The 20,432-nt window shown below is 45.3% G+C and overlaps 1 protein-coding gene across 1 annotated transcript in view; it reads left to right on the top strand.

Moving 5' to 3' along the window:
* LOC141258608 (EH domain-containing protein 3-like) overlaps positions 1-15,782 on the top strand; it is a 96,320-nt gene extending 80,538 nt beyond the window's left edge. Inside the window, exons 2-4 of the mRNA XM_073673569.1 lie at positions 9,800-10,212; positions 13,500-13,664; positions 14,569-15,782. Coding sequence (XP_073529670.1) covers positions 9,800-10,212; positions 13,500-13,664; positions 14,569-15,096 — 1,106 coding nt within the window. The 3' untranslated portion in view covers positions 15,097-15,782. The remainder of the gene's footprint in view (positions 1-9,799; positions 10,213-13,499; positions 13,665-14,568) is intronic.
* Positions 15,783-20,432: the final 4,650 nt, after the last annotated feature.

Below are 20,432 nucleotides of genomic sequence, written 5' to 3'. Positions count from 1 at the left end.
GCCGCCGTACTTCCTGCTGGGTTAAGCAAGTGACATTTAATGGAGAATTCTTGTCATCACTAATCATGTTTTCTCTCATGCGATTTTCTTGTGTAAATACGGTTGAAAAAAAATCATTTAGCATATTGGCTTTTTCCTCATCCTCATCCACCATTTCACCCAGACTATTTTTAAGGGGGCCAACACTATCTTTTTTTAGTTTTTTACTATTTATGTAGTTAAAGAATATTTTGGGGTTATTTTTACTTTCTCTGGCAATGATTCTCTCTGCCTCAATCTTTGCTGCCTTGATTTGGTTTTTACAGAATTTTAATTAATTTTCTATATTTATGCCTCATCACTACCTACTTGCTTTAGTTCACTAAATGTTTTTCTTTTTGTCACTTATTGCGCCCCTTACAGCTCTATTTAGCCATAGTGGTTTCCTCCTATTTCTAGCATGTTTATTCCCATAGGGTGTATATTGTGCACAGGTCCTATTCAGGATGCTAATAAATGTCTCCCATTTGCTTTGTGTAGTTTTTCTGTCTCAGGATATCGTCCCAGTTTATTGCACTGAGATCATCTCTCAACCGTTGGAAATTTGCCTTCCCGAAGTTTAGTGTCCTTGTAACCCCTCTACTACACATCTTATTAAAGGTGACCTGAAAACGTATTATTTTGTGATCACTATTACCCAAGTGACCCCCTACTCGTATGTTTGATATGCGGTCTGGCCTATTGTTTAATATTAGGTCTAGCAGTGCCCCCCTTCTTGTTGGGTCCTGAACCAGTTGTGAAAGGTAATTGTCTCTCATAGTAGTCAAAAACCTATTTCCTTTGCTTGAACTACATGTTTCTGTCCCCCAATGTATTACAGGGTAGTTGAAGCCCCCCATAATAATGACTTCTCCTTGAGGTGCTGCATCATCTATTAGCTTTATAAAGATATTCTCCCCTGCTTCCATTATTTTTGGAGACTCATAACAAACCCCTATCAGTAATTTGTTATTTTTTCCCCTCCCCTTATCTCCACCCAAACGGTGTTAGGCGTCAGTCTGTGGCTGGATTCAAAAAGGGTCCATGACCTTCAGTGGTCTCCCATTTTAAGCAAGCCAGGGCTGATGCTGCTCAGCATCATTGTCAGCCCTAACGCCTAGCTGTTCCACAAGCCGTGCAGATTGTCTCCCAGTTATTTGTGCCTAGCAGTGTTAAGCATAGGCTGCCGACGGAGACAGGGCTTGTGGAGTCTAAGTCCAGGATTCGCCGCACTGAGCATGTCCGTGACCTCGCAGATCATGATTGGTGGGTTGGCACCCACCTGACCCGGTGACCTGCATCGCCTGATTGGTCCACGGGTAACGTCACCAATGGCGCGTCGCTGGGCAGGGCTTAGCCTTTAAAACATGGCGGCGCGCTCAGATCATTTGAGCTAGTAGTTGTGGTGAGCACGCTTTATTATTGAGCTCCTTGAAGAGCCAAACCTTTAAGCTGACAGGTTAGGTGGGGTAGGCAGCCTTAGCTGGAGGGAGGCAGGTAGCTTAGGCTGACAGTTGTCTCAGACATTGGGGTTCGCCTTACACCCCGTTCCGTCTGCAGACGCCATACTCCCGACACCGCCTGTAAGCTATTTAGAGCGTGTCTTCTCAGACCGGTAGCACGCCAGCTCAGTGCACGTGTACCCAGCGGGAATCTCATCCGCACACTAGCGCCAATTCCTACTGCGTAGCATCCTTGCGGTTAACGTAATTGAGCGTACCGCATTACCCGTTCCGTGTGCTTTAACACTGAAGGGTTAATTTCTTTAAGCGGTTAACGTAGATAGAGCGTACCGCTATACCCGTTGCCGTGTGCTATAACACGGAAGGGTTCTCATTTAAGTTGGTTGCTTTCCTTTCAACCCGGAAAGTGTTCGGCAGCAGCCCAGCAGACTGCATCGCGGACCCCAGTGTCGGTTGCATTCCATTTTATAAAAGTTGTCTGCAACCGCCCTCCTAACAGTATCTGAGCGCCAGGGTCTTGCCGAACATGGCCGACAATCAACAACTGCAGCGGTTTATACAGCAACTGGATGCCAGACTTAAATCTCTGGAACAAGCTGTCCCGGTCGCTGATATCACTGCAGTAGCGACCCAGGCAGCTACTCTTGCAGCCAATATTATTATCTCGACAGCGGTGAATACTGCAACCACTGCAAGTGCCCCATTACCCAGTTTTGCTTTCCCGGAGAAATTTTCTGGAGATAGTAAACTCTGCAGGGGTTTTATTAATGTATGCTCCATTCATTTGGAAATGATGGAGGCACGGTTCCCCTCCGAAAGAGCCAAAGTAGGATATATCATCTCACTACTTTCTCACAGGGCTCTGGAGTGGGCTACTCCTCTATGGGAGCGGAACGACCTGGTCGTAGTAAATGCGGGTCTTTTCCTTAAGACCCTAAAAAGTGTTTTCCTGTGTCCTCAGGTCACACATGATACGGCTCTTAAGCTTCTTGCGTTGGTCCAGGGTTCGGCCACCGCCAGCCACTATGCCATCCAGTTCAGAACCCTAGCGGCTGAACTGGATTGGTCTAAGCGGTCGATTATCCCGGTGTTCTTGAAGGGTCTGGCTGGGCATATTAAAGATGCTTTATCTACCAGAGAGATTCCAGTCTCTCTAGAGGAGTTAATATCTCTCACTGACCGTATAGACTTGCGTCATGCGGAACACAAGTTAGAGCTGGAGGTTGCCAGTCCTCAATATCTGTTGGCACAATCCATCTTTAGACCCAAACCCAAGACTCTCGACCCGGAGCCTGAGGCCATGGATATAACCCAGACTGAGTCTAGTCCCTCTCATTCCCGACCTGCTCATCTCTTGGAGCACCCCGTAAATAAGGGTTCCAAGCAGTCAGTAAAACGAGTAGGCCTTACCACCGTTGGAGGAGGTGTATTAAATTCCGGGACTTCTTCCTCCAAATTATCTTATAATGTGACATTGTCCTTTGGTAATTCTGCAGTTACTGCCAAGGCGTGGGTGGACTCTGGTGCTGATGGCAATTTGTTATCATCTACATTTGCCCAGAGACATGCCATCCCTGTTGAGTTATTCTCTAGACCAATGAACATTAGTGTTGCCAATGGTCCACTCCTGGATGTGCAAATCACCCACCATTCGATTCCTCTCACCATGTCATTTCCTCAGGGCCACCGGGAGGATATCTCATTTCTTATTATTCCCGGTGGATTAGACGAGGTGTTATTGGGTCTCCCCTGGTTACGTTATCATACTCCACACATTGACTGGAATACGGGGACAATTTCTTCTTGGAATGAGAATTGTGCATCTCAGTGTTTGGTCAAAGTCACCCGGAGGGTAGTCTCTGATCCTCCTATCATTGCGACACCCGGTACAGATTCCTTGTCTGTCTCCAGGACTCGGGTCTTTTCAGATTATGTCGTAAAGAACTGTCAGGAGGAGAGGGTGGCTGCAGTGTCCTCCAACCTGGTTCTGTCAGGGAGGACGTTTGTTTCCCCTAATCTACGGAATATGGTGCTCTCCTGGGCTCATGCCCCTAAGCTCAGAGCCCACCTGGGGGTCAAACGTACCACTAAGTTCCTTCAACGCTCCTATTGGTGGCCCCGGTGGCGTCAGGACGTCAAGGACTTTGTTCTCGCGTGTCCCGTCAGTGCGAGAGATAAATCTTTCCACCAGAGACCGGCGGCTCTTTTCCATCTGTCACCCGTGAAAGATTCCACACATAGAGAACCGGTTGTCACTTGTTGTCATGCTGCTCCCCGCGTTAAAAAGGGGTACCCTGTACACCGGAGGGGTCACGGTTCCGTGAATCCTCTTTGTGATCCGGTGGACCACATTCTAGCCCCCCGGCTCATGGAGGAAAACGAGCGTCAAGTGGAGGGGATGTTAGAAGGGGGGAGAATGTTAAGCGTCGGTCTGTGGCTGGATTCGAAGTGGGTCCAGGACCTTCTGTGGTCTCCCATTTCAGGCCAGCCAGGGCTGATGTTGCTCAGCATCATTGTCAGCCCCAACGCCTAGCTGCTCCACAAGCCGTGCAGATTGTCTCCCAGGTATTTGTGCCTAGCAGTGTTAAGCATAGGCTGCCGAGGGGCTTGTGGAGTCTAAGTCCAGGATTCGCCGCACTGAGCATGTCCGTGACCTGGCAGATCATGATTGGTGGGTTGGCACCCACCTGACCCAGTGACCTGGCATCGCCTGATTGGTCCACGGGTAACGTCACCAATGGCGCATCGCTGGGCAGGGCTTAGTCTTTAAAAGGCCCGCCCACAAACATGGCTGCGCGCTCAGATCATTTGAGCTAGTAGTTGTGGTGAGCACGTTTTATTATTGAGCTCCTTGAAGAGCCAAACCTTTAAGCTGACAGGTTAGCTGGGGTAGGCAGCCTTAGCTGGAGGGAGGCAGGTAGCTTAGGCTGACAGTTGTCTCAGACAAGGGGGTTCGCTTTACACCCCTTTCCGTCTGCAGACGCCGTACTCCCGACACCGCCTGTAAGCTATTTAGAGCGTGTCTTCTCAGACCGGTAGCACGCCGGCTGAGTGCACGTGTACCCAGCGGGAATCTCACCCACACATTAGCGCCAATTCCTACTGTGTAGCATCCTTGCGGTTAACGTAATTGAGTGTACCGCATTACCCGTTCCGTGTGCTTTAACACTGAAGGGTTAATTTCTTTAAGCAGTTAACGTAGATAGAGCGTACCGCAATACCCGTTGCCGTGTGCTATAACACGGAAGGGTTCTCATTTAAGTTGGTTGCTTTCCTTTCCACCCGGAAAGTGTTCGGCAGCAGCCCACCAGACTGCATCGCGGACCCCAGGGTCGGTTGCGTTCCATTTTATTAAAGTTGTCTGCAACCGCCCTCCTAACACAGGGACTCTACATTTCCATTAGCTTCACATATATCCTCCCGCAATATGGGTTTTAAGGATGATTTTACAAATAAACAAACACCCCCCCCCTCGCTTGTTTGTGCGGTCATTTCTGAACAGACTATAGCCCTGTAAATTAACTGCCCAGTCATTGCTCTCGTCCAGCCATGTCTCAGATATCCGCACCATGTCATCATTATTTTCCAACAAAATTAATTCTAATTCCTCTATTTTGTTGGTGAGGCTTCTGACATTAGCGTACATGCATTTTATGTGTCTCTCTGTACCTCTATTCCTTCTTACTTTATTGACTGTTCTAACCCCACCCACAATTTCTTTATTTGTGCCCAGGTCACTATCTGCACTATCTTCCCCACCTATAAAATGAATACCCTCCCCCCAATCCCTAGTTTAAACACTCCTCCAACCTTCTAGCCATTTTCTCCCCCAGCACAGCTGCACCCTCCCCATTGAGGTGCAGCCGGTCCCTAGCGTAGAGTCTGTAGCCAACTGAGAAGTCGGCCCAGTTCTCCAGGAACCCAAATCCCTCCTTCCTACACCAGTTCTTGAGCCACTTATTTATCTGCCTAATCTCCCATTGCCTCTCTGGCGTGGCGCGTGGTACCGGTAGTATTTCAGAGAATACCACCTTGGAGGTCCTTGCTTTCAGCTTGCAGCCTAATTCCCTGAAATCATCTTAAAAGACCTTCCACCTACCTCTAACTTTGTCATTTGAGCCAATGTGCACCATGACCGCTGGGTCCTCACCAGCCCCTCCCAGTAATCTGTCAACCCGATCAGCGATGTGCCGGACTCGAGCGACGATCCCTGTCTTTGTGACAGATTGCCCTATCTGTTCCCCTAATAATTGAGTCCCCCACTACCAGCACCTGCCTGGCCTGCCCTGCTCTCCTATTTCCCTCCTTACTGGAGCTGACACTCCTCCGGCTTTCAGAGGACATGCCTTGCTGCAGCAGTGCTACCCCTGTACCGTCACCCCCCTCATCTACCAACTTTGCAAACTTATTGGGGTGTGCCAGATCAGGACTAGCCTCCCTGGCACTCTTCCCTCTACCCCCCCCCCTTCTGTCACCTAGCTAGCTGCCTCACTGATGACCAGCAGCACAGGAAACATACTGTGTGTGTCCTCGGCATGAGCCCAAAACCATCAGGACCAACAAACCTACTGGTATGTGACTAGTTGACACATTTAAAGGACTTGTCCACCTAAGTAATATATCAGAAGTGTCGATGTGAATATTCTGGTAAATGAAATTTGCAGGGGGTTCAATTCCAAGCAAAAGTTTGTCCTCCGGAGTTGCACTTCATACTATAAAGTACCATAAAAAATAGCTGTAAGCCTAGCCCATCATAGTGAGCAACCATATCTACACCATAGATAAAGATAGTTAATCATGTAGTAAGCGCCCTCTAGTGGTGGCTGCAGGCATGAAATGTTTTATTATTTACCTCTATGTCTATGAGGAGATATGTCAATCTGTATGTTATAATCCCAATATAGACATAGAATGATGTTTTGTAGATTATGCCAACACATTTTTGGATGGAAATAACCCTTTACCATTTAATTTGCATTAAAAGTTAATTTATACCTTCAACTATTTTTCTACACATAGTAAATCGATTTAACATGGGCTCTAGGCTGCAGATATAGAATCCAGAATCTGCATCTCCAGTAGTTTTTTTTTTACTTGATTTTGTTGCTTTTTTGTTTTTTTTTACAGCGTAGAAAACAATTTTTGGGGGACCTGAAACACATCAGCAAATAGGCGAACTGCTGATGACGGACCTCTTTATGGTTTTTCTGTATTCTTATTCTGAACTGGTCTGGCTAACATATTAATAAAGTAAATTGTACATACATGGGGGGAAGAGGGTGTATTATAGAGGTTTTTGCAATTTCAGGCAGAAGACATGCCATAAATGTCTGGAGGGATACCGTCTGAGACCCTACGGAAGAGATATTAGAGGGGGTACACCCAAGTAGTGGACGGCAGTCACAGATAGAAGACCCAATGCAGAGGTGGCCTCACATACTCTGCTGTCTCCATTGAAATCTATGAGAGTAAGGAAGCTGCCCGGCTGTCTCTAAAACTTATAATAAGCCACCAGACCAACAGCCATACACAGCAGGACACCAGAATGTGCTAGGCATACATAATAACAATAAAAGCTCCAACAACAGCATCTTGCTGATGGATTCCAGATAGCAAACGTATCTGAATTATTTACCCCATATTTATATGCTATCCTTACTACTTACTACCTATGTGTTATGTTGGTCTGGTGGTTTCTTAGGAACATCTATCAGACCCACATTAATACACAGCAGGACTGGACATTATAATGTGCCATATATAAGGATACAAGATACATCAACAGCAGCTTGTTGATGGTTTCCATCTCACAATTACTTAAGAAATATTTATTTCTTATCTTTGCAACACCAATTAGATGTTCTTATAAAACCACTTTAAATCTTAACAACGCAGGATTTTTGCACTTTAGTTTTTCCTCCCCTTGTTCCAAGAGCTATTACTTTTTTATTTTTCCACTGACACAGCCATTTGAGGGTTATTTTTTTTTTTGTTGGACGAGTTGTAAGTTGTTTTTTTTTTTCAGTCTTTTTCGGGGGCTTGAACTTGCAATCGCTCGATCACTTATACTATATAATGCAATTACACAATATTGCACTATATAGGGAAATCACGGTTCTCAGCCTGAGGCTCCAGTCACTGCGGTGCCTGATTTGGCTCCAGATCTATTCTGCGGCTGGACAACAGCCCCCAATGTCCAGCCAATGTTATCAAGGGTGAGAAGTCCTGGAAGTGACGATCTGGCCCTGGAGCCCTGATCTCAAAATCATCCAGCCTGTCTGCAATCACATGAAGGATCTGCACAAACCTCATACACAGAAGATCTGGGGTCAGTGCTACAAGATGTTTGGAACAACCTCCTGCCGAGTATCTTTAATATCTGAGACTGAGAAGGATTGATGAAGGCGACAGGCGGTCACCAGATAGTGATGGGATTTACATTTCACTTTTGTTCTTTGACTTTACATTTTGTTAATTGATAAAAAATAAACTATTAACACTTCTATTTTTTAAGCATTCTTACTTTGCAGCATTCTTTTCACACCTGCCTAAGAGTTTTGCACAGTTCTGTAAATAATAAGAATAAAAGATCCATTAACAGATGGTTTCTGTGAAGGATCAGTATTACTTAACCAATATTTATTTCTTACTCTCATAACAACAATAATAATAAAATATAAATAACAATTATGTTTAGGTAGAGGATCTCTTTAAAGGGAATCTGTCAGCAGGATTTTATACCCCAAACTATTTATATGCACATGTATCTCAAGCCTGGCAATACCTTTACATGGCCAGCCTGTCCCCTGTTACTGAGAAAGAGCTATGGTAGATCTGAGGCCTCTGTCACTCCAGCTCTATTCCCCACCCAGCGCCTCTGCCTCCTGCTTGACTGAAGTCACACAGTATAGAGGTTGTCAGCCAAGCAATGGGAGAGTGGGAAATAGAGCTGGAGTGACAGAGGCTTCAGATCTTTCATAGCTCTTCAGCTTCATTTGCATGTCAATCGCATATCACTTAAAGCACTAGCTTCTCAGTAACAAAGGTTCAGACGGGCCATGTAAAGGTATTGCTGGACATGTCGATGAAAGAGTTACATGTACATATACAGTACAGTCCAAAAGTTTGGACAGTCCTTCTCATTTAAAGAAACTGGCTCACATGAGGACCGCCCCAGGAAAGGAAGACCAAGAGTCACCTCTGCTTCTGAGGATAAGTTTATCCGAGTCACCAGCCTCAGAAATCGCAGGTTAACTGCAGCTCAGATTAGAGACCAGGTCAACGCCACACAGAGTTCTAGCAGCAGACACATCTCTACAACAACTGTTAAGAGGAGACTTTGTGCAGCAGGCCTTCATGGTAAAATAGCTGCTAGGAAACCACTGCTAAGGACAGGCAACAAGCAGAAGAGACTTGTTTGGGCTAAAGAACACAAGGAATGGACATTAGACCAGTGGAAATCTGTGCTTTGGTCTGATGAGTCCAAATTTGATATCTTTGGTTCCAACCACCGTGTCTTTGTGCGAATCAGAAAAGGTGAACGGATGGACTCTACATGCCTGGTTCCCACCGTGAAGCATGGAGGAGGAGGTGTGATGGTGTGGGGGTGCTTTGCTGGTGACACTGTTGGGGATTTATTCAAAATTGAAGGCATACTGAACCAGCATGGCTACCACAGCATCTTGCAGCGGCATGCTATTCCATCCGGTTTGCGTTTAGTTGGACCATCATTTATTTTTCAACAGGACAATGACCCCAAACACACCTCCAGGTTGTGTAAGGGCTATTTGACCAAGAAGGAGAGGGATGGGGTGCTATGCCAGATGACCTGGCCTCCACAGTCACCAGACCTGAACCCAATCGAGATGGTTTGGGGTGAGCTGGACCGCAGAGTGAAGACAAAAGGACCAACAAGTGCTAAGCATCTCTGGGAACTCATTCAAGATTGTTGGAAGACCATTTCCGGTGACTACATCTTGAAGCTCATCAAGAGAATGCCAAGAGTGTGCAAAGCAGTCATCAAAGCAAAAGGTGGCTACTTTGAAGAACCTAGCATATAAGACATATTTTCAGTTGTTTCACACTTTTTTGTTAAGTATATAATTCCACATGTGTTAATTCATAGTTTTGATGCCTTCAGTGTGAATGTACAATTTTCAAAGTCATGAAAATACAGAAAAATCTTTAAATGAGAAGGTGTGTCCAAACTTTTGGTCTGTACTGTTCATAGTTTGATGGATTCCCTTTAAGAGATGACATCACAGCCCTCAGTTGACCAGCTTCTTGTATAACAATGTAATTTACTCTCGTCATTCCAGGTTATGATTTTGCCGCAGTGTTAGAATGGTTTGCCGAAAGAGTTGACCGCATCATTCTGCTTTTTGATGCCCACAAGCTGGACATCTCCAATGAGTTCTCAGAAGTCATCAAAGCCTTGAAGAACCACGAGGACAAAATGCGCGTGGTCCTAAACAAGGCGGATCAGATAGAGACCCAGCAGCTGATGAGGGTTTACGGCGCTCTTATGTGGTCCTTGGGGAAAATTGTCAACACTCCGGAGGTGATCAGGGTCTACATCGGATCTTTCTGGTCACACCCGCTGCTCATTCCTGACAACCGCAAACTGTTTGAGGCAGAGGAGCAGGATCTGTTCAGAGACAGGCAGAGCCTTCCACGTAACACAGCACTTAGAAAACTCAATGACTTGATCAAACGAGCCCGACTGGCAAAGGTGAGATGACATTTATGGTCTCCTTGTTCTTATCAAATCTACCTCTGATGGGAGTTTTCACTTATCTTTATTTCTTTTGCGTCTTCTACTCTTGTCACATCCAAAACGGCAGGTTTGTTCATCATCATAGAATGGTAGAGTTGGAAGGGACCTCCAGGGTCATCTGGTCCAGACCCCTGCTCAATGCAGGATTCACTAAACCATCTCAGACAGATGTCTGTCCAGCCTCTGTTTGAAGACTTCCATTGAAGGAGAACTCATCGTCTATCATGGCCACCTGTGGCAAGCTAAACATGTCCAGATCCTTTAACCGTCCCTCGTAGGATGTAGTTTGCAGTCCGCACACCATCCTGGTAGCTCTTCTCTGTACTTGCTCCGGTTTTTTTTATGTCTTTTTTAAAATGTGGCCAAAACTGGACACAGTATCCAGATGAGTAGAGGGGGATGATTACTTCACGTGACCTAGACTCTATGCTTCTCTTAATACATCCCAAAACTGTGTTTGCCTTTTTTGCTGCTGCATCACAGTGTTGACTCATGTGCAGTCTGTGATCTATTAGTATACCCAAGTCTTTTTCACACGTGCTGTTGCTTAGTTCTATTCCTCCCATTTTGTAGATGTAATTTTTGTTCTTCTTGCCCAGATGTGGAATCTTGCATTTCTCCCTGTCAAATATTTTTTTATAAGTCGCTGCCCATTGTTCAAGTTCCTCTAGATCCTTCTGAATCCTTTCTCTGTCTTCTCTAGTTTTAGCTATTCCTTCTAGCTTTGCAATTGTTTGTTAGTTTTTTTTGCTGTCTGTAACCATAAAAACACAAAGCTTTTCATGGGAGCTGTATACACAAAAAAATAACCACTGTGAAGTTAAGATAAATTTTTCATTATACTGGGAAAAAAATAATAATTTGACTGCAAAAGTGTTCATACCCTTTTAACCTTAGTTATACATTAAATTGGTGTTGATGGGTCAGGGGTTTGCACCTTTAATCTAAAATGTAGTCAGACTATTTGTGATCCTCCCCTCACACTGTCGTTCTCCAGCTAAACTCTTCTCAGGGTGATGTGTTTGGAGTTTGGTCTTTTAATAGTAACCAGCTGGAGCTGCTCTATTTTAAGGCTGCAGTTTGTGTACTGGAAGCGAAGTCCATTGAGATGTAATTCATGTCTGGCATTTCCTGCGCCCGCCGTGGATTTCTGCCCTATTAGTGCAGTGACCTAAATAGCGTGATGGTTTTCTTGTGTGAAGTACGGAATAGTACATTGCTAATAAATCCAAAATATCCTTTTAATGGAAGCGGACATCATATGTTATCTGTGTCCTGGAAAGTGATGGAACAATCGCGCCGCCCTGGTGGTGGAAGATCAGAAATATATATGTTAATGGACTTTGTAGGCTGGAGCCTCCTATAACAGCAGTCTGGATGTGTAGTCTGGAGCCCCCTATAACAGCAGTCTGGATGTGTAGTCTGGAGCCCCCCTAAAATAGCAGTCTAGATGTCTAGTATGGAGCCCTCCTATAATAGCAGTCTGGATGTGTAGTCTGTAGCCCCCCTATAGCAGCAGTCTGGATGTATAGTCTGGAGCCCTCCTATAGCAGCAGTCTGGATGTGTAGTCTGGAGCCCTCCTATAACAGCAGTCTGGATGTGTAGTCTGGAGCCCTCCTATAACAGCAGTCTGGATGTGTAGTCTGGAGCCCTCCTATAACAGCAGTCTGGATGTGTAGTCTGGAGCCCCCTATAACAGCAGTCTGAATGTGTAGTCTGGAGCCCTCCTATAACAGCAGTCTGGATGTGTAGTCTGGAGCCCCCCCTATAACAGCAGTCTGGATGTGTAGTCTGGAGCCCTCCTATAACAGCAGTCTGGATGTGTAGTCTGGAGCCCTCCTATAACAGCAGTCTGGATGTGTAGTCTGGAGCCCTCCTATAACAGCAGTCTGGATGTGTAGTCTGGAGCCCCCCTATAACAGCAGTCTGGATGTGTTGTCTGGAGCCCCCTATAACAGCAGTCTGAATGTGTAGTCTGGAGCCCCCCTATAACATTAGTCTGGATGTGTAGTCTGGAGCCCTCCTATAACAGCAGTCTGGATGTGTAGTCTGGAGCCCCCTATAACAGCAGTCTGAATGTGTAGTCTGGAGCCCCACTATAACAGCAGTCTGGATGTGTAGTCTGGAGCCCCCCCTATAACAGCAGTCTGGATATGTAGTCTGGAGCCCTCCTATAACAGCAGTCTGGATGTGTAGTCTGGAGCCCTCCTATAACAGCAGTCTGGATGTGTAGTCTGGAGCCCTCCTATAACAGCAGTCTGGATGTGTAGTCTGGAGCCCTCCTATAACAGCAGTCTGGATGTGTAGTCTGGAGCCCCCCTATAATAGCAGTCTAGATGTCTAGTATGGAGCCCTCCTATAGCAGCAGTCTGGATGTGTAGTCTGGAGCCCTCCTATAACAGCAGTCTGGATGTGTAGTCTGGAGCCCTCCTATAACAGCAGTCTGGATGTGTAGTCTGGAGCCCTCCCTATAACAGCAGTCTGGATGTGTAGTCTGGAGCCCCCTATAACAGCAGTCTGAATGTGTAGTCTGGAGCCCCCCTATAACAGCAGTCTGGATGTGCAGTCTGGAGCCCCCCCTATAACAGCAGTCTGGATGTGTAGTCTGGAGCCCCCTATAGCAGCTGTCTGGATATGTAGTCTGGAGCCCCCCTATAATAGCAGTCTAGATGTCTAGTATGGAGCCCCCTATAACAGCAGTCTGGATGTGTAGTCTGGAGCCCCCCTATAGCAGCTGTCTGGATATGTAGTCTGGAGCCCCCCCTATAACAGCAGTCTGGATGTGTAGTCTGGAGCCCCCCCCTATAACAGCAGTCTGGATGTGTAGTCTGGAGCCCCCCTATAGCAGCTGTCTGGATATGTAGTCTGGAGCCCCCCCCTATAACAGCAGTCTGGATGTGTAGTTTGGAGCCCCCTATAACAACAGTCTGGATGTGTAGTCTGGAGCCCCCCTATAGCAGCTGTCTGGATATGTAGTCTGGAGCCCCCCCCTATAACAGCAGTCTGGATGTGTAGTTTGGAGCCCCCTATAACAACAGTCTGGATGTGTAGTCTGGATCCCCCTATAACAGCAGTCTGGATATGTAGTCTGGAGCCCCCTTTAAGAGTAGTCTGGTTGATTACTAGGTGTTCTGGACTGTCACTTGCCCAATGACTGGAGTTTTTGTAGTTACACCTGAGATACATTGTTAATTACACATGTCACATAATTCAAGTTTGAACTTCTCTTTTTTACCCTCAGGTGCACACGTACATCATCAGTTCATTGAAGAAGGAGATGTCAGCCGTCTTTGGAAAGGACAATAAGAAGAAAGAGTTAATTGGCACTTTAGGGGAGATTTATGGTCGAATTGAAGGAGAACATCAGATCTCTCCAGGAGACTTCCCCAACCTGAAGAAGATGCAGGTACAGTAGACCACCCTGCCCGGCCATCCTGACATCTTTAGAGTAACCCTAATCCAATACTGAAGGACCTTGAGAGTAGAGGGATGGACCACTAGAAAGATGATGACTTGGGTTAAAACAGGGTATTATTTAGTTCAGTGGTTATTTTCCTTGTGCGTTTTCCTACACTTTTTTTGCATTTTGAGAAAGTTGGGGCGCTTGGGGGTCCCTTCAATGAGCTGTTCAGCAAAGGGGCTAGAAGCCTGACTCCCAACAATTATTTTCTCTTGACCTCCCTTCTCTTTGAGTTTCAAACCCAACCACTGATGAAATCTCTCTTCGTCTGGTCATGTCTAACACTGTGTACCAAGGACATTACTCCAATGACCCCTCTAGACTTTTACTCTTTGGGTTGTTGAGGCTCATGATGGTGAACCACCATGTTGCACAACCTCCCATAATCTTCACCCCTCTATTATTTTAGTCACGTCTTTACCTTCTCACCCTAAGACTTCGGCCATAATTCTGCCCAACTTTGGCATTCTCTTCCATCAATCTCTCATCCTTTCTTGGCTCTCCCTTGTCTACATATGATGGTTTGACTGATAACCCGGTTAATGTGTGAAAGCTTTGTAATGGGTTATACTATGGCTTACAAAGTAGCTACCTAGAGGTGGCACTAGTGAGTTAATTTTTCTATCCTTCTGGAGGAAAGCTAATTTGCATACTTTTTCCCAGGTAGCTTGCCTGTAACACCCTAGACACCAGTTAGATCTCCATAAGGAGAACCAGGACCTCCTGAGAGTGTTGTCTTCTACAAAAGCAGATTAATCTGTAACATTGAGTAGTAAAGTGAAGAATAATTGATGGAATACTGTGTTTCTGTTATTTTTTTTATTGAAAGTTTTATATTTTTCTTACATAGGATCTCTTACAATCCCAAGATTTTAACAAATTCCAGCCCCTGAAGAATAAGCTTCTGGAGACTGTAGGTGAGATGCTGGCTCATGACATTGCCCACTTAATGGTGCTGGTTAGACAAGAGGAAACTCAAAAACCAGTCCAAATGGTGAAAGGAGGTGCCTTTGAGGGTACCCAGAATGGTCCCTTTGGACACAGTTACGGAGAAGGGGCAGGAGAAGGGATTGATGATGTGGACTGGGTAGTGGCTAGAGATAAGCCCATGTACGACGAGATCTTCTACACTTTGTCTCCTGTCAATGGCAAAATAACTGGTGCCAATGCCAAGAAGGAGATGGTCAAGTCCAAGCTGCCTAATACTGTTCTTGGAAAGATCTGGAAGCTTGCTGACACAGATAAAGATGGCCTGCTGGACGATGAGGAGTTTGCCTTAGCCAACCACCTAATTAAGGTGAAATTAGAAGGCCACGAGCTTCCAAATGAAATTCCTTGCCATCTAATTCCACCCTCCAAGCGGAAGGTGACCGAGTGAAGCTGGGGAACATTGAAAGTGTTGGCGAGCCGAGAAGTAACAGAGTTTCCTTCAAGTTGATACGATTAATGTGAAGTGGGCCTGCTGAGGCATTTTGATTTAACACGATATATCCTATCAAGATGCTGATTGAGCTTTTATTAACCGTTAACCAGAAGCTAATCCTCGATCCTTTGTGCACACCTTTACTTACCGAAGACAAACAGTTCAAAAAATAAAGGGAAAAAAGACCCTGAGGACGTAACGTGCTCTCGGACCTGTGTTGCATTGTATCTTGCTTCCGCAATTCTCTTTACTTTCCAGATACCTCGTTGTATTGTTCTCCAGCCTTGTGTTATGCAAATCGGTTTTAGCTGTTTTTATGTCTTGTATGTGTGTTTTACTGAATGTGATGTTTCATTGTGAGTTCCTTTAAAGGATTGTGACTCTACTGGCCAAGAAGGTTGGAGTTACCAGACACGTTCTACACGGGTTGATTCATCATAAATAGACGTACCAGGTGGTTCCTGTTTATTGTAGATCTACATTGGTCTTGGGTCTGAGGGGGCAATAATGGAGAACTTTTTCATGGTTCCAGATGGCTCCTGTTCATTGTAGACATACTTTGGTCTTGGGGAAATAGTGGAGAACTTTTTGATGGTTTCTATCTGTTGTAGACCTATTTTAGTCTTGGGTTTAAGGGGGCAATAGTGGAGAACCTTTTGATGTTTTTTTTTATCGTGGGATGGAGTGATTAATAGAGGGGGAAATCCCTTGTATTTTTGAACCTTGAGGGTACGGCTATTTAACTATTTGCGTCATGGAAAGCCTGGTGCCCAACATCATTTGACTTTCACCCATTGTTAGGGGAGCCCAAATTCCATTGACATTGCTAAAAAATTGAATGTCAAAGGAAATTGGGAATGAAGTTTGATGTGAATTGTAACCTTCTGAGGTCAGAATTGTGGAGACTTTGTAGGGATCTTGTCAGTCGTTTGGACAGAGTGTTATATGGCAGGTCCAATTCTGTAATAGTTGTGTAGCCCTCACATTAACCCTTTAGGATATAGTATTGATGCTCGTGTAGTATTGACTCTCCTGTGAGGATGGTAGTTGGATGAGAAGGCAAAACTTTAGAAGACAGATACTCTAAGAAGTCTTACTGGGTTTCATTTGAGGACCATGAGTTTTAGTTGTGAATTGATGTGGAGCAGCTATGTTATGTTATGTTGTTAGACTCTACAAAGAATTAGTTAGTGACATTCCCAAGGCACGAGGCACATGGTGCCTTATTCCACTCATGTTGATACTTAGTGGATTATCGGTTCAAGCAAAAACGCTCTGCTTTCAGTATAAACCCCCCATACACAATATATAGCTGTCGGCCAAACAATTTTCCCGACTCCCGCAAACCCAGGGACACTTGGCCGAGAGTTCCTGCCGACTACATGAGAGAACTTCTCTGGTGGCGGTTTATCTCTCGGAGAACAAATGGATCGGCTGCTGGAAATCCGATGTGCCAGATCCTTCTCTCCCTCGACATCACCTATCATGGGACTCCATACACATTAGACTGACAGACGATCCAACTGATATTGTCTAATGTGTATGGGGGACTTTAGTGATGAGAACAGCTAAAACTCTATAAGATTAAGTATTAAAAGGAGATTATAAGAAATAGTTCACAGAGCAAGAAATCTGTATGTCGTTCTGCTGAGCGTATGACTTGTTTTATAGATATAAGCTTCAAGCTCTCGGCTCCGTTCACTTTCCTGTAAGCTTTGTTATATCCCTCACCATTTACATTTCGAGCACAAATTAGCTTTCAACCCCAGAAATAGCGCCACTCTTGACCATGGCCATGTCAGATATTGCAGCTCATCTCTATCCACATGAATATAGATGGGTTGTAATACTGGACACAACCATAGAGAAGAGTTGTACCACTTCTGGGAATTTACCATAAATACATATATAATATTTTTTTCCTAATCCTGGAGAATCCCTTTTAGGCTCACCTGACGAATTGTACCAACGCTGCTACGTAAATGAACCTGGTTGTGCACATTGAACTCTCTAATGCTTTATAGGGGGATACGTCTTTATATGCAGTTTGGGTGCCGTAAAAATAAATTAAAACTTAAATCTGCTTCTCTCTTCTCTTCATTTATTGGTCTCAGTATAAGGCCACGTTCACACGTTCAGTATTTTACATCAGTATTTGTAAGCCAAAACCAGGAGTGGGTGATAAATACAGAAGTGGCGACGTGTTTCTATTATACTTTTCCTCTGATTGTTCCACTCCTGTTTTTTTCTTACAAATACTCATGTAAAATACTGACCAAATACTGATAGTGTGAACGTGGCTTGAAAGTGATAGGACGTGGTTACAAATTAAATAGGATTTTAATGTATTTAAAGGAAAACTACAGACAAAACTGATGGGTCTAAGGGGCAGACCGTGATACTGTTCTTCAAGCACCTAATGTGTTCATACAGAGACAAAGGAAGAGCTAGTTATGGGTTAAAAAATTATTTAAAGGGAATTTACATGTAAGATAAATCCCCCCCCCCCCACTCACCCCAAAACCGTTTCTATGGGCATGCAGGTCTTTGAAACAGCTCCATTGACACCTTTTATAATTTCTGTCTGTTGCTTCATTCTTGAGAAACTAGGGTTTTAATTAATATGCAAATAAGGCATTAAGTGCTCTGGGTGTGAAAGAGCACTTAAGGAGCCTCTGTCTCCTAGCCACTTCAACTTGATTAGTAGCTGACTGTCTGATTTTATTGCCTGACGTCACACAGAGGGAGCGGTCAGACGGCCGTATAAATTGGACTGAGATCGGACAGCAATGCTCGGACTGTTTGCGGCTCTCCCGACCAGAGTGCGACTGCTGCATAGAAATATATGGAGCTGACATGCTCAGGTCGGAAGAGCCGCCGGCCAGTCCATGCATTGTGGTCCAGTCTTGGTCCAATTTTGTCTGACTGCGCCCAGACAGCGAGCTATCAATTTCTGGTTAACCAGTTTGCTCATTCCTGTAGTTCTAATGCTACTTACAGCTGAGGGTTTGCAACAATTGTATCCAGTTTGAACAATCCTCTGATCTCCAGTCTGCTGCAATTTATTTGCACTGATAGATTGTATCAATCTCAGGAGAGGAGGAATCTACTGCTGATTAGTGTTGAGCGATACCTTCCGATATCAGGAAATATCGGATCGGGTTGGATCGGGCCGATACCCAAAAAGTATCGGATATCGCCGATTCCGATACCGGAAACCAATGCAAGTCAATGGGACAGAAATATCGTAATGAAAATAAACCCTTTCTTTCCTTGTAGGTTAATTCTACATGAAGGAAAACAACTAACAATAATGTAGAATGTATTGGGGGAGGTGGTTGCCCAAATCGATGGGAACAGTGCTCACAGTGAAACATGAAAAGCCGGCAATTCATCAGTGGCATACACCGATACCTGACAATTTAGAACAGAAAGAATAGAGCATCACACATACATTAGATAGATAGAAACATGTCAGTCACATATATAAGAAGTACAGTGACAGTGTTTATTACTGTACTTGTCATTTAGTGTTAAAATATAGGATTTATTAAATAAAAAAAATTGTCGTGGGGTTCCCCATAATTTTAGTCTCTAGCGGAGGTTAAGCAGACGGCTGGGGCAGATGTTTGAAGCCTGGGAAGGGGGTAATACCCACAGAGCTTCCCAGGCTACTAATATGAGCCCCCAGCTGAATACCTAGTCTTTACTAGCTATTAAAATGGGGGACCCCCAAAAAAATGACGTGAGGTCCCCCCTATTTTAATAGCTAGCAAAGGCTAGGCAGACAGCTGGGGGCTGATATTAATAGCCCAGGAAGGGTGCCATGAATATTGGCCCCCTCCCAGGCTAGAAACACCAGCCGTCAGCCACCCCAGAAATGGCGCATCCATAGCATGCGCCAATTCTGGCACTTAGCCTTGCTCTTCCCACTGCCCTGTAGCGGTGGCAGTGGGGTAATAGGGCTGGGGTTGATGTCAGCTTATAATGCCAGCTGACATCAAGCCCAGGTTAGTAATGGAGAGGCGTCTATAAGACACCCCCATTACTAACCCCATAGTCAAAGTTACAACAAAAACACCAACACCCAGAATAAAGTCCTTTAATTGAAATAAAGACACAATTCTTTATTGTTCTAAATTAAACCATACCTACCATCACGCCCGTTCCATCTGAAGCCAACGATCTCCTGCAATAAAAGAAAAATAATAAACCAACATCATCCTTACCTTTCCATGGTTCCCAGGACGGCTCTAGCTCTGCTAAATTCACATGACAGGCTGGATCGCAGCCGAAAGCTGCCATCCAGCTTGCCATGCCGCAGACACTGAGAAGAGCAGGCATGCTTGCGCTCCTCAGTGTCTGGCTGTGACGACATCCAGATGAGCCGGGTTCATGTCCAATGAACTCGGCTCACCTCATGCACGTCACTGACAGCGTGGGAGAATTCTCCTGCGCATGCGGTGAGCGTGAGAGACTCGGCTCATCTGGATGCCATCACAGCCAGACACTGAGGAGCGCAAGCATGCCTGCGCTTCTCAGTGTCTGTGGCATGGCAAGCTGGATGGCAGCTTTCTCCTGCGATCCAGCCTGTCATCTCGATGTAGCAGAGTTGAAGCTGTCGTGGGAACCATGGAAAGGTAATGATGATGTTGGTTTATTATTTTATTTTTATTGCAGGAGATCGTTGGCTTCAGCTGGAATGGGCGTGATGGTAGGTATGGTTTAATTTAGAACATTAAAAAATTGTGTGTTTATTTCAATTAAAGGACTTTATTCTGGGTGTTGTGTTTTTTTTAAATACTTTACTAGAAATTCATGGCGGTCATGTCTAATATTGGCGTGACCCCATGAATTTCGGGCTTAGGGCCAGCTGATAATACCAAGCTGGCCCTAACCCCTTTATTACCCAGTGAGCCACCGCACCAGGGCCCTGGATGAGTTGGGTACAGCGCCAGAAGATGGCGCTTCTATGAACGCGCCATTTTCCGGGGTGGCTGCGGACTGCAATTTGCAATCTGCTTCCTCTCTGCCCCTGCACTACTGGGTTCCCCCTTCCTGGGTGTTCCCTCCCTCCCACTCCAGCCAGGGACAGGGACTGTCGTGCTCATCTTAGGAGCATATTGGTCGCCCTGTCCCCCGGAAATGTGGTGTAATGCATGCAGCTGTCGGGGTCCTGATCCACACGCCATCCTTACCTGGAAGTGAGGTATCGCACCTCTGAGTGAGATGCAATACCTCTGTAGCAACCGAGCCCTCGGGGTGCTACAAATGGAATATATATATATATA

Source organism: Phyllobates terribilis, unplaced genomic scaffold (assembly GCF_046119375.1).
Source record: "Phyllobates terribilis strain yellow unplaced genomic scaffold, ASM4611937v1 Scaffold_3__8_contigs__length_932513732, whole genome shotgun sequence".
Classification (NCBI taxonomy): Eukaryota; Metazoa; Chordata; class Amphibia; order Anura; family Dendrobatidae; genus Phyllobates; species Phyllobates terribilis.
This window is presented reverse-complemented; position numbering and strand designations above follow the sequence as displayed.